We start from the raw sequence: 14,536 nt of genomic DNA on the forward strand, positions 1-14,536 counted from the left end.
TTCTTATTTATAGAGGTGAAGAACCTCTCAAAGATGTCATGGGTGACATCAAAAAATAATAAATCAAACTTGTCTTCCTTCCCTTTTTAACTTTTCCTTGCCACACAAATATTTTATTTGACAAGCTTGGATTTGGACGGTGCAGCCTTTGTCGATGGAAGTTGTCTTCCTTTCACATGGGATGGACCCATCATAATTTGATCAGTTATATTAGATTCATTAATTGATGAAAATAGAAAAAAATTATTTACCACGTTATCTGTTAGTAATAATTATGATTTTGGAATTACTTTATAGTAAGTGACTTGTTAGTGATATTTTTCACGTCATTGGTATATGCTATTAATAAACTGAACTTCGGTTTCTTACTAACAATTGTTAACAACTGCGATATCCATTTTTATATTACCATTTCTGATTTATCTGTTTTAATCAAATTGGAGGTAATGAGATTGTATAACGATTTCGGTGATCTTAATTAGGGTGAAATAAATGGTCCCACAAACGACTCTTACAGAAATTGAGAACAGATTGATGGTTTTATTGTTTCTGTATCTACACTCTCGTCCTGGAGCTTACACTTGTCTTGCTAACCAAAGAAAATCTGTGATTTGGATAATAGAAACATTAATTATAACGAATATTTTCAAAATTCCTCACGTTAACTTGGACATTATGAGTTTTGTTGTTTTTATTAAATGTATTCCTTGATTTTGCCAACATCTACACCAGTTAAACCTCGCCTGTTATAAAATAAAGACCGTAAAGTAAAGAAACCTATGACAAATATAGAGAGAGATTGATATATTATTTAACTTCAAATTGTTGTACATAATGAACTGAAAACTTCTCTATTTATAGAAGAAAGGAAGCAGCTGCGAGACTTTTCTTGAGTTGCTTGTAAGATGTCTGCATGAGCTGCTTGCAACCTGCCTATTTAATAAGAAGTTGCTGCAAATCACTTCATTGAGTTACTTGCAACCTGCCTGCATCAGCTGCTTGTAGATAAACTTCAATAGAGTACCAAGCAGCAGAGTAATAAATAGACATCAACATTATAATTATTTTCATAACACTCCCCCTTGGATGTTCATTAAAAGATATTGTACCTCGTTAAAACCCTACTAGGAAAAACCCAGTGAGAAAAATCCTAGTGAAGGAAAAAAAGTACACATATTTAGTAATATGCAATTCTAGCTCCCTCATTAAAAACCTTACAAGAAAAACCCCATGGAAAAAACCTTAGTAAGAAAAAAAGAGTACAACACGTATTTCACTCTCCCTGATAAAACCTTATTCCAAATATTTGAGTCTCCGCATTTCAATCTTGTATACCATATTCTCAAAAGTTGAAGTTGGCAAAGATTTAGTGGATAAATCTGCTGGATTGTCACTTGAACGGATTTGTTGCACATCGATGTCACTATTTTTCTGAAGATCATGTGTGTAGAATAATTTTGGTGAAATGTGCTTCGTTCTATCTCCTTTTATAAATTCTCCCTTTAGTTGGACTATGCATGCAATATTGTCTTCGTATAATATTGTGGGTTTTTATCATATTCCAATCTACATTTTTCTCAAATAAAATGAATCACTGATCTCAACCATACGCATTCCCTACTTGCTTCATAAATAATTATTATCTCAGCATGATTTGAAGAAGTAGCATCAATAGATTTTTTGTGAAGTGCCATGATATGACAGTACCTCCACATATAAACACATACCCGATTTGAGATCGAGTTTTATGGGGATCAGATAAATAACCTGCATCTGTATAACCAATACGATCTGCACCACCTTTGTTAGCATTAGAAAGATACATAAGTGCACCAATTGCACTGAGATAGAGTATTTCAGGACCAAGAAGTTCCTCATCCTCTTTTAGAGGTCAGAATATCCTTATTCACTTCAAGTGATCGAACACCCATCTGGTGTACTTAATGGGTACGCTTTGTCAATGTAAAAGCCTTTTAAGACCTTTTTTGTATAGATAGATTGATGGATAAAGATCATGTCTGCTAAATATTAAATTTGCATACTAGAACAAAGTTTTTTCCTTTGGAGCTCTTCTGGAGTTCCTATGAGATTTATGTCATTAACATAAACAACAAGTATAACAAACTCTGATGCAGTTTTCTTTGTAAAAACGCATGGACAAATGCCATCATTTATATAACCTTCATTCATCAATTTAGTGAGGCGATTATACCATATGCGCCCTGATTGTTTTAAATCATACAAAGATTTTTCTAATCTGATTGAGTATATTTCTCGAGACTTTGAATTATATGCTTCAAGCATTTTAAATCCTTCAGGGATCTTTATATAAATTTGATCAAATGAGTCATACAGGTTATGACTTGCATCTAAATGGCATGATAGCTTCAGGTGTCTGGACTACAGGTCTGATCCTCATAATCTTTTACAATATTGTGCACTATATTGTATCAAATATATCGTCGACGATCATTTTGTATCGGTTCCTAAGCGACATAACTTGTTGAGATCTCATCACTTTCTTTATTTTCAGGTACTTGAACTTCTTCTGGAGTTTCATGAAATGTTATGTTGTGGGCTCTTCTAGAGCTTATTTTCTCCTCATTATGATCATTTTGATCATTTGCTCCTATTATTTTTCAAGGATTATTACCTTTTGAACCGATCGGTTTACTAGGCTCCATGCGTACAGTAAACTTTATCCTTCATGGACTTTGATTTTAATAGTTGCATTTGCAGTTGAAATATGATATTGAATTTTGGATCAGCAAATGCTTCTGGCATTTGACTTGAATTATCTTCTAAGTGAGGATCATATTAATGATAATTCGATTCATATAACATATTTTCCATCTGTTTATTCCATCCCCCAAATGTTAGAAAAACTAACTCATATCCTCAATCTTCTTTGGGAAGCCTATCTTTGTGAATTGTGGTAGAGAAATTAATTATATACCACACATCCAAAGTTATTAGATAGTAAAAATATTTGGTTTCTGATCCTAAACCAATTGTGAGGGGATGACTTATCATATTTTGTTGGTCTGATGCATACAAATGATGTTGTATGCAATTTAGAAAACCTTAAACCAACACATGAAGCTTTGTTCTCATAAGCAATAATTTAGCCATTAATAGGAAGTATTCAATGCTAAACTAGTTTGGATATAAACCAACATCATCAAGATGAACTATCTTGATATGGCAATTTCAAATGCCAAACTGCAGGTTGACAATAAAGACAATGCAACCAACTCATATATGCATTTATAAGTGGTTGACATGATAGGTGAATGGGCCCATATTCACCTTTTATATATTCCAGAATTCATGGGTTTTAGTCCCAACTTTAGCTGGTATAATCAATTTATTATGAGAACAAGCAACACAAGAGACTTCTCAAAGAATCTTCTAGTTCTTCAGTATATGCTTATCTGAATTCTCAAATAGCTCATTAAAAAATGGCAAATAAAAATTTTAAGTTTATCATGGCATGTGATATCTCTAAGTAAATTTCTAGTTTACTATGGCATAAACTTTTGCATCAATAAACTTCTGATTTACTGTGGCTACTTTTGTATCAGTAAATTTCTGGCTTACAATAGCTACTTTTTGTCGCAGTAAAACTTCTGATTTACTGTAGCTGTTTTTGCATTAGTAAACTTCTAGTTTACTGTGATGCATGATATAGTACAAGTTGAAGAATAAGAGGGGTAGCTTCTCAGATACATATTTACCCCTTATGATTGTGGAAACATAAAGATTTTCAATCTTCCAATCATTTGTAGTCTCAATATGATAGTCATTTGTATTAGTAAACTTCAGATTACTACAACATATGTTTTGACCATAATCATATAATATGAATGACATATTTGTATATAAGCTCTTCGAGAGACTTCACTTATTATCCACAATCTAATATTATTCGGGCACTACTGGTGTCATGTGTCTTCTAGTTAAACAGCTGGCTCTTCAGGAGTTTTTGATACATTTTGTAGAAAATTGAACATAATTATCTGAACGCGCATTAATCACATCAAATTGTGATGCTTCAACCTCTTTTAAAATATTTACTACTTCAGAAGCAAATCGAGGCGTGCATATAATGTAGAGAATATTTCTCTAGTTTATCTTTAATTGTAACCATAAAAAGCCTAAATTATCACTTCTGGTAATCATAGGCATATACTACTTCTGGCGGTTAACAAAATTTAGTTACAATAAAATATACGAAACATAACCACTTCTGGTGGTTGTATATTTCTCGCAAACTCTGCTGGAATTTAAATGGATCTAACAATATTATCCATTTTATAATTCTTTATTAAGATAATTAGGACAAATACCAAAATATATATTATATACGTAACATATAACCAAGCAAGCGATAATAAAAATATTAAAATATAAGCAAAAAGCTCAAATTAATTTACGCAAATTTAGCCACTCCAGATGTAAGTGATATCTACATCGCTACTGCCAAGAAGAAAAGGTCACCACCTCAACTATATAATTTATCTTATGATACTCGAAATTAATAAGATCTGACCACGGACATAAAAGTATCGCATTACATGGAAGATGAACTCTTCAAAGTAGAAAACAGGAGCCTTAGACCGAAAAACCTCGACGGCAACGGGAACTCGAACACCGACTGGAATCTGAACGCGACCTTAGTACCCAACAAAGATCCTTAGATCTTGGTGTTTCATGGCTGTTTAATGGCGAGAGAAATAAAATGAAGAAAAAATAAAGCTGCTGTTTTGTGAAAGGAAAAGAAAAGGATGAAGCCGTGATTTAAGGTAGTAGCGTCGGAGCTCGGTTTGTTTTAGAACTTGGGTGGTGTGTTTCGAGTGACGGTGAATTTGGTTTTGCTTGTTCAAGGTTCTTTCAATATTTTAATGAAGTTATGGGAATTGATCTGGAAAAGGAGAGCTTCAAAAAAGAAAGATGCTAATCATATGTGAGGAAGCTGATGGACTGCGGCGGCTAGGGATTTTCTCAATCTCCTCTCTATTCAGTTCACCTCCGATATTTTTAAAATATTTGTTCGAGATGTTAGGGTAAAGAAACCAACGATAAATATAGAGAGAATTGATATATTATTTAATTGTTGTATATGATGAATTGAAAACTTCACTATTATAGAATAAAGGAAGTTGTTGTAAATTATTTCATTGAGTTGCTTGCCTGTATCAGCTGCTTGTAAATAAACTTCAATAGAATACTAAGCGGATAATTTTCTTCAGAAAAATTATCTATAACGGAGTAATAAATAGACATCCACATTGTAATTATTTTCATAACATCATCAAGTTAGTTTCAATTAGAAAGTTGGCGATACATTACATATTATGGACCCCAAATAAATAAAAGATCTCCGCTGATGTAGAACGAATTAAATAGCATGATCTCTCGACTATCACATGATTTCTCAGTTGTTTATCCCCTATCAACTTCTTAATTGTTTCATGTTAACTTCCAAATAAAACAATGTATTTTATTATTATTATTATTTTCTTTTTATAATTGTTATATCAGCTTACATATATCTCGACTAATTCCCCGGTTACCTACTAACTCCCAACCACCTTGCATTAGTGGTTCCATTTTCAGCGGTCCTTTGGCATCATGGATTCCCCTTTCGAATTGACTAGCAGCGACAAAGTCCTTTAAAATCTAGATAACATAGTTAACCACATCTTTTAGCTGCCAAAATTTCTAGTCATGGGCCCTCTACTTTCACATCTGCCATTTACACTCAAATTATTCAAGCTTTCAAGAGATAAATCATATTCATAATTCAACCATTCGTACAAGTGGCACAAAGCACTTTCTTTTATTCAACTAAAAAAATCTAGAAATGCTGGTGCTCATCCTGACATGTTGACAACACAATTTGGTATCACCTCTTTCAAGATTTTAGAACATTTTGCCGATGCCGTCTTGTCTTGGGATAGATTCATTGATATCCATCTTACGCCATTTGCCCATTAATGAGGCCATTTCATCAGCTTTGTCATATAAACCCAGTAGGCCACCTGTATGTATGAAGAGAATCTTTCTTCCCTCCCACTTTGTTGGATTCTCGTTCATGTCTTTTATCATTCCATAAGCTGCTTTACCACTGTAACAATGAACAATCAAAAGAATGTGTCAACAAGGTATCCTCACAAATAGACAATCAAGAATCAATATCAGTAATTTTGAGTTGTGTATCACTCAGTCTCACTGCTCTTCCTCGATTTACGTATAATTCAAGTGCAAGGTTCAATTCAACTTTAAAACAGTTGTATACTACTTGTTTAAAGACAAAAAGGCCGAAGACCTTCTGTTACGCTCGGCATCTAGCGAGTTTTAATACATTTCTCCTCTTAAAGAATCACTATAGCAAGCCAACAACAGACTTCAATACAGATAAGTTTACAAAATCAATATCAATAAACCATGTTTCATTACCACATAACCCAGGATTCCCCTATTACGGGCTCCATAGCGAAAGATTTATTCTCCGACCTTTGCAAAATTTGGTGCATTCATAAGAATAGGCAGTTTTTTAGGTTGAAAACATGTTTGTGCAATGCATTTTACAGACTACAAGCGAATTGTGTAGACAGGCCGTTGAACTCTTCCTTGCCATATGAACATAAAGAAAGAATGAGAAGGCACACTTGGCCATACCTGTAGACAGGGTCGAGAATAACACCTGTGGCTTCAGCAACTTGCTTCACAAATTTAAGCTCGTCAGCTGTGCTCATAGCATACCCAAGGCCTTTCGCCTGTTAAAAAACCAAAGTGTACTTGTTGATACCATGGAGTTCCTCAGAGAACCAGACTAATACATCATATGCAGAATTTCCATAGTTACTCTTGAGCAAGATGGATTGAGGACATGAATGATTTATGATGAGATTTTGATGAAAGCATTATTTAGCAGGGAAAATTATCAATCAAAGTTTTTGGCCATGAAGGATATTCAGAAAGAAGTCCTTTATTTTGAGCATAGCAATCCATGTTAAACGTCATAAGCTATGTAAAATGTATAACATGGGAAGAGAGAACACTTACAGTTACAAAGACCAAAATATCCATGAATTACAATCAATAGATCACATTGTTTTATCATGAAATTAGTATTTCAAGAAGTTACACAATGAAATTGATGAATGTAAAACAGGTGTGCTTAAAGAAAGGAGAAAACAATGAAGTCCTTACATTTTGAATGCTAACAATATCACGTGAGCTGACGCCTGCATTAATTCCATCAAGTAGGCCTTGAACATATTCATAAAAATAATCCGGATCGTCACAAACACAAAATGCATTAACCTACAAACTCGAACCACTTATTAGTGACATTTGCTGTGTCTGAAGATGAGAGAATTTTAAAATAAAGACACAAGCAATTTACTTTTGCTTTCAAGCCACTGAGCCTGGATGCAATTGACAAACCAGCGACTGTACCCCCACTGAAAACCATGTAGACATGGCAGTGATGTTAGAACACTGTAAGATAAATCATTGACTTTCACCATAATGTAACTCTAGACAAAACAAAAGATCACTTTTAGGAAGTTGAGGTTACTCATTGAGTACAAGCATTCCCAAAAGAAGAGTACATATAAAAATAAACCAGAAATTCTACTAGAGATCGACAACTGAGGCACCTAGAAATGCGAAAGGAAAATTTCTTCAGGTTCAATCAGGTTCTCAATGATAAACATTTTCAAATCAAATGTATTAATAGATAAAAGGTCTACTGGAAGGCACCAAAAAGATGGTGGCAATGTCCATGGAGAATCTCTTGATCTTTTAAAAGTACCGGGCACAGGGAGACTCAATTATGCATGTAGAGATGCAAAGCAAATGTTAGTGAATTCAATCTGGTTTTCAGAGGTAGCTACTCTCAAATCATACGCTTTGATAGGAAAACAGGTTATTAGGAGGCAGGGGAAAATTGAGCCTCACCACTAAAGTGGGCGGAACCAATGTCCACGGAGAATCTGTTAACAATTCAATAGCTCCTTAAGCAAGATAATTGCAATTTGTATACAAACAAAAAGACCATAGTCCCAGAAGGTTATTAGCTCCCTACAACATCCCATAGGGTGTCATGATGCCAGGATCAAGAAGCTAAGATCCTCCACAGATACCAAGCAGCATAGAGACACTCTAAACATATACCAGACATACTGACACGTACTGATGCATTAAGGAACAACTATCAAAGCCACTCAGTAATAGAAATACCAAACAAGAGAGGAAGTATGTGTGTGTATAACTACAGTCAAGACATGTCATGGGCCAACTGAGTATACTATCCTTACTAGGAATACAAGTCTCGGTCATTCTCTAAGCTCATAGCATATCCCTACTTATTTTCGGACTCCTTGACAAACTTTTCAACCATAGTTTTAGCAAGTGTTGCTTTTTAGTGATTCCATACATGGGCGATTTTTAAATGTAACAATCCATGTATAGCATACCAAATCATAAAAATTATGCAGAGGAGGTGCAAAACCTGCCACAAGCTACAACAATGTCATCGAATTTCCATTCACTGCTTGAGTGCTGAAGTTGTTGCTCAACTTCCCGGATTGCTTCAATATAGCCCCTGCAAAAATAGTCACACTTGTCAAAATGGTGAAACTAAGACACAGATTTTGTATTTCTTCATTAAGTAGGGAAAACCTTTAGAGCAAAATTTGCTCAGCTGTGTATAGTTTAGAATGTGTACCATCACTATCCATTACTTAAGGATGGCAACTTGATGGTCAGAGCGTAATTCAGTCCATGTACAAATTTAGGTATTTGAGGTGCCTACTAATAAATTAAAGGATGGAACCTTGGTTCTTCAACTAATAATGCTGATCCTTCGATCTTTTCTTAAAACATGCATCTGTAACTCTATGAAAGATAGTATAAATATCAGCATAGAGAAGGCAGAACTTTGGCATGTATTCTAACTGGCTACTAGCTTCTGAAGGGCTGATAGCTCTGTCAATCAAGAAAATAAGTCATCTTGGCTACCCTAGTGTCATCATATTAGGGTTGAAATGGATAATAGGAATATTGACAGGCAGCTGAAAAATGCTAATGTAATAATCCATAAGGTTATTTGACTGTTCAATTCCAAGAGGCCAGTGAGAGGGTTTCATCTGGTAAGAGGAACATGAAAAGTTTGATTATACTTCATATTTCTAGCAGTCTTCATTTCAGGTCCCAGGTAGGCCCTTCTAAGTATCACTATAATGCGGGGTTAAGCTCCCCATGGAGTTCTACAATTAACAGCCAATATCAATGGAAACTCAAATATTCTTCCAAATTTTAGTGTCTTTGTGAAGACACAAAAACAAAACAGCTATATTGAGGTGGAACCAGAAGCAAAACTGAACAACAGAGACAAAGGAGAAAAGAAAAGACATGAGAAGGCTAAATATGAGATATGAGAATATGAAAGTGAGAGCATTTGCGGTCCAATATGAAAGTGAGAGCACTTGCTGTCCAACATCATGCAATATTAAGTTTTCTTCTTTCTGCTGGCAGTGCCTTACAGGAGGTTGAGCTGTATACCACTGTTGGCCTTCTAGCACAGCATATAACAATTCTCTGCTCTGCCTCAGTAGGTCTAGCATTTTTCGGGTACCTAAGCCTTAATCTTATAGGTTTGAAAAACGAGCAGGTGTAAGAGCTTAGATGGGTTTGGATAATTTCAACAGCGTCAAGTACACCTATTTTTTGGCAGGTAATGAGCAGCTTTTCATTTTGGACCGGTTAAAGCAAGCCAAACTAGTAACACTATCTACATAGAAGGCGCGAAGACAGTATAATTACTGAGTCTAACCAAGGCTCGTGGCTTCCAAATATTCAAGCATCTACGGGTTCAACTGAACCCATAACTTTCGACGCGGAGTAAAAATTTGTAAGTAAAAATTCATTAAAATTGCAAAAATAGTATATTTGAACCCATAACTTTAAAAATATAATGGGTTCAATGCTAAAAATTTTAAAATTGAACCCATAGAATTTAAATCCTGGATCCGCCTCTGAGGCTCGTGCCGTCCAAATATTCAAGCAATGAATCGAAACATATAAGAATCATTTCTTTGCTCTAATACTGCAATTCTAATAGAACGAAACAAAAGGGTTGTGGGAGAAGCCGGAGAAAATCTCCCCCCCCCCCCCCCCCACAACAAGAATACAAGGCAGGCAGAATATAAAAGGCTTCAATATGAGAAAACATCCTATAACATGCATATATGACATTAATGCTCTTTCTCTCTTTTCTAGTTTGTTAATCATTAATCACTCACTACTCTTCTACAAATAGCTCCAGAATGAAAGAGTCTGTATTTACATAAGCTATCATTTGTTTAAAGCAAAACTAAAAACTCTCAAAATTAACCTTCTGAACCATCGCTTATCTGTCTTCCCTTGACATATTGTAGGTTAAACTTTGAGGATGTAGAGAAACTCCATCTTTGTCAAAAGGAAAAATTGAATGATTTTCTGAAGGATGGATAGATATTCGCTATAACAGTTTATGTAGCCACTTAATGCAGGATGACAACTATCTTTACAGAAAAAAACTCAATGAAACAAGGCTAGTGACATAGGAAGGTATCCTTCTTATAAAAAAAAAAAAGGTGACACAGGTAGGTATCCTGTATGCCACACCGCAAATGGAGTTGCATAATGATTTGAGTAGAGTCAACATTTGCACCAGAAGTAAATTATTAATATCGCAGGCTATGGCTCAATTAGGGACCACTAGATGGAAAAGATATTCACTCTTGAAGGCTTCACAATGAAAAGGGAAATTGACCACATATTGAAGTTCAAATTAAGGCAAACGCAATAAGTTCAGAAGCTGTATAGGGAGCTCTAAACTCAGACCTGAAGATTATCAGTAAGAACTTTTGGATACAATCTGATGCTGAAAGTACCCAATACACATCTCAAGGTGCAAGTGAAACGCTGAAAATTAGGAAAAAGAAAGGAAGTAGGCCTAGGATTTATCAGACATAGGAAACAAGCCAGTTGCATAAGAAAACGAGCCTCACCAGGTTCCTAAAGAATTGGATCCACCAACAGGGATGACATACGGCTTTCTTCCTTCATTTAACAGCTTTTCTTTCAATAATTTGGTAAGAGCCTGAGATGTAACACACATTAGGATCAGTACTATTAAAGATAAGACCTATCAGCTTAAGGCTACTATGAGACAGACTTAGTGGGCGTTTGGACATAAGAATTGTAAAATTCCAAAAAAAAGTGAAAAAAAATTTCAAGTGAAAATGGTATTTGAAAATTAGAGTTGTGTTTGGACATGAATATAATTTTGAGTTGTTTTTGAAATTTTGTGAGTAATCTGAGTGAAAATTTTGAAAAACAACTTTTTGGAGTTTTTCAAAATTTCGAAAAATTCCAAAACGCATCTTCAAGTGAAAATTAGAAATTATATGGACAAACGTTGATTTCGGAAAAAAGTGAAGATTTTTTGAAAAAAAGGGAAAAATTTCTTATGTCCAAACGGGCTCTTAGCTTCCGTACAACTGAAAATTGTACAAGGTTCAAATACTGGTTCCATTTGGAAAATCAAGAGCACATCCCGAAATTGGAGGACAATACTAGTTCTCAGCTCACCAATTAATCAGCAACTTATTTCTATTTTTATTTTATCACACAGATTACTGATTTCACGTGGTATGTGTGGCTTCATATTCTTGCATCGAATAGCACTAGTCAAAAGCACCTGAATAGTGAAAGAACTCCTCAAGGGCATCCATATATCAATGGAAAGAGGAAAAGTTCCGGCACATAAATTTTTTCCTTTGGTGAGGGGCAGAGGAGGAGAGGAAAAGGAGACCAGAATCTTTGAAGGAAGAAGGAAGAGAAAACTCTTTGACGCTTCAAGTTGAAATTTAACTTTGTGAGTACCAGGTGTTGGTGGGCAATAGAGGACACAAAATGAGTCAGTGATGCAAAATACCTCTGCACCTAGTGTCAGCTAGGCCTAAAGCCAATCAAGGGGAGTGCTTTAGTGAAGAAAGAGCACAAGAAAATCTTTTTAAAAATATAATGTAATGCAAGAAAATAACTACAAATACAAATAAATTTGTATGGATTAGGAAAGTATAGACCTCACTGCCAACTTTTGCATATTCTTCTTTTGAGACAAGATCGATGTGCGCTCCAACTAATCGCTCAACAAGGAGGTTCCCTATCAATCCAGGATCTTTATCCACAAGCAACTGTGACAAAGCTAAAGATGTTATTCACATAAACAGGAAGTGGTGACTTGCGGCAGATGTAGGAATCAAACAAAATACCAAAAGAACAACTAAGGTATACCTTTGAAGTGCGTAAGATGAGATAACAGTCAAGGTTTATGTACTTGGAAGCGACAGCAGTAGCACGGCAGTGATTACTTTGTATGCCACCTATAGTTACTATGCAGTCAGCCCCCTGTGCCACAGCATCTCCCAACAAGAACTCTAGCTTCCTGACCTTGTTTCCACTCAACTGCATTCCTGATATATCATCACGCTGTAAATTCGAAGTTCGCTCATGTTAGAATAAATCTGGAATAGTGGCACAGTGAAAAAGGTAACCAAAGCACATGAGAGAAACAATAGCACAAAAGAAAAGCCATTCTCAGGCTACCTATAGACCCATAATTCGTACTTTAGATACACTATAAAATATTTTTGAGAGGAAACTTTACCACCTATCTTATAAATGATCAATGTTCTAGTAGCACCTCTTAGTACTGACCCAACAACGAGCAATATCCAGGCAATCAAGCTGCAGTGTATACTTGACAGCACATAGGTTGATGTGATGTTCTCACGTCACTCAGCTTCTTAATTGATTGTGATATTTTCTCAGTATGGTGTATAGTCGTGTCCTTTAACTTTTTCCTTTTATTTTGTTTCCCTCTTTTTACCATACAGGCACACATCATACACGCAAACATGTTAAAAGAGGACTCATGTCTAATGCCACTGGAAATAACTTCACAAAATATTTCAATTATTCAGATTATGCCATTCTTCATTACTTGCACGAAAATACCACATGTATTACTCTACTCCCTAGTTTACAGTAATTTCAGTTCAACAAACACATAAAGTTGGTGCGCAGATATTAGATATAGAATGTTTGGGTAATCACTCCAATAAAAAAATGGAAAGAAATTTCTGTTATCAAATAAGTAATAGTTCTGAGACCTCATTCCTCTTTTTTAAATTTCCCTTTTACCTAAAAATAAATGTTTTCCCCGGTAAGGACCTAAAAAGTGAAATTTGGGGCACTCTATATCATACTGTAGCAATCTGCGGTGGATTAAATAGATTCTGTCGCAAAGGTTAGTATGAGAGACTACATCAGAAGAACTTGCTTCAAGCAGTACACTGCTAAACCAAAATTGCAAAAAGGTCTGCTATAATTGGAACTTTTTTCGAGTCCTGAGTTGGTCGAATCAGATAACAATATGCTTGCCTAGTAAGACATCAGAAAAACCTCAGAGTAAAATTTTCCTTTTATAACATTGTCTCGTTGCTTCAACAGAAAAGGATCAAACATAATAGTTAATAGCTTAAACATTTCTTCCTATTTTTTAGTGCATAGAAAATAACTTAGCCTGTTTGCGTTGGTCCATCCTTACTTTCTAGTGAAGTAGGCTAAACTAAAATAGAGAAGAAGTGAAAAAAATACCTTTAACCAAACCTCAGTGTCCTTGGGCAAATTAGGCAGGTTCCACTTGTGAATTGGAGTCGGAAACTACGCACAATCCCACAATTTAGAAAGAAAAAAACAAACAGAATGATTAATCCTCTCCTACGCATAAACCAAACAAATAAAAACAGATTGTTATCTTACATGTCCAAGGGAAAAAGTGTGAGAGGGAAGGGGGCTAAGATGAGAGGCCCATTGAGGAGGCTCGTAAGGCTTCTTTGTGAGAAATTGAAAGAGCGATTGCGAAACCTGAGAACTGGAATCCTCCATAGATGATTTGGTAAGGGAACAGTGTCTGTTCAAGTTTAACGCCTTATTATTAAATTGCTGCGAGGGAAATGGTGAACTGTAGCATACTCTAGTGAAGCTGCTGCTCCATTGGCAACTCAACATTTCTTTCCTTTCCCTTTTCCTTTTATCTTTTGTTCATATAGTTCAATAGGAAACTCCGCTTCCCATCAACACAATTTTAATTTTTGAAATTGACTTATTAGTACTATTTTACATGCTAGTTATGTAATAATTAACAAAATAAATGAATATTTTCCCATAAATAGTAGAGATTGTTTTACGGTAATAATAATACCGAGAATGTTATACAATAATTACTTGGGATATTTTTATCTTCAAATACTTTTATCTCCACATACTGATATGTGTATTTTTGTTTCATGTCATGTTTACATTACTCACAGTACTTAATTCAAGTATTATTTAATACCACTAACTAAACAGTGAATAAGTATTCAGGGATTGTACCTTCTTAATATGGTTGATAAAATATTATAGGAGT

The 14,536-nt window shown here is 35.0% G+C and overlaps 1 protein-coding gene across 1 annotated transcript; it reads right to left on the reverse strand.

Moving 5' to 3' along the window:
• Nucleotides 1–5,706: 5,706 nt before the first annotated feature.
• Nucleotides 5,707–14,199, reverse strand: LOC107789471 (bifunctional D-cysteine desulfhydrase/1-aminocyclopropane-1-carboxylate deaminase, mitochondrial). The gene is made up of 10 exons (XM_016611291.2): nucleotides 13,888–14,199; nucleotides 13,723–13,788; nucleotides 12,358–12,552; nucleotides 12,147–12,257; nucleotides 11,067–11,158; nucleotides 8,525–8,617; nucleotides 7,415–7,472; nucleotides 7,219–7,332; nucleotides 6,685–6,782; nucleotides 5,707–6,130 (listed from the first exon to the last, which is right to left on the reverse strand). The coding sequence occupies exons 1-10, from the start codon at nucleotides 14,134–14,136 to the stop codon at nucleotides 5,926–5,928; spliced, it is 1,281 nt and encodes a 426-aa protein (XP_016466777.1). The 5' UTR covers nucleotides 14,137–14,199; the 3' UTR covers nucleotides 5,707–5,925.
• Between the last annotated feature and the right edge of the window lie 337 nt (nucleotides 14,200–14,536).

Source organism: Nicotiana tabacum, chromosome 4, assembly GCF_000715075.1.
Source record: "Nicotiana tabacum cultivar K326 chromosome 4, ASM71507v2, whole genome shotgun sequence".
Classification (NCBI taxonomy): domain Eukaryota; kingdom Viridiplantae; phylum Streptophyta; class Magnoliopsida; order Solanales; family Solanaceae; genus Nicotiana; species Nicotiana tabacum.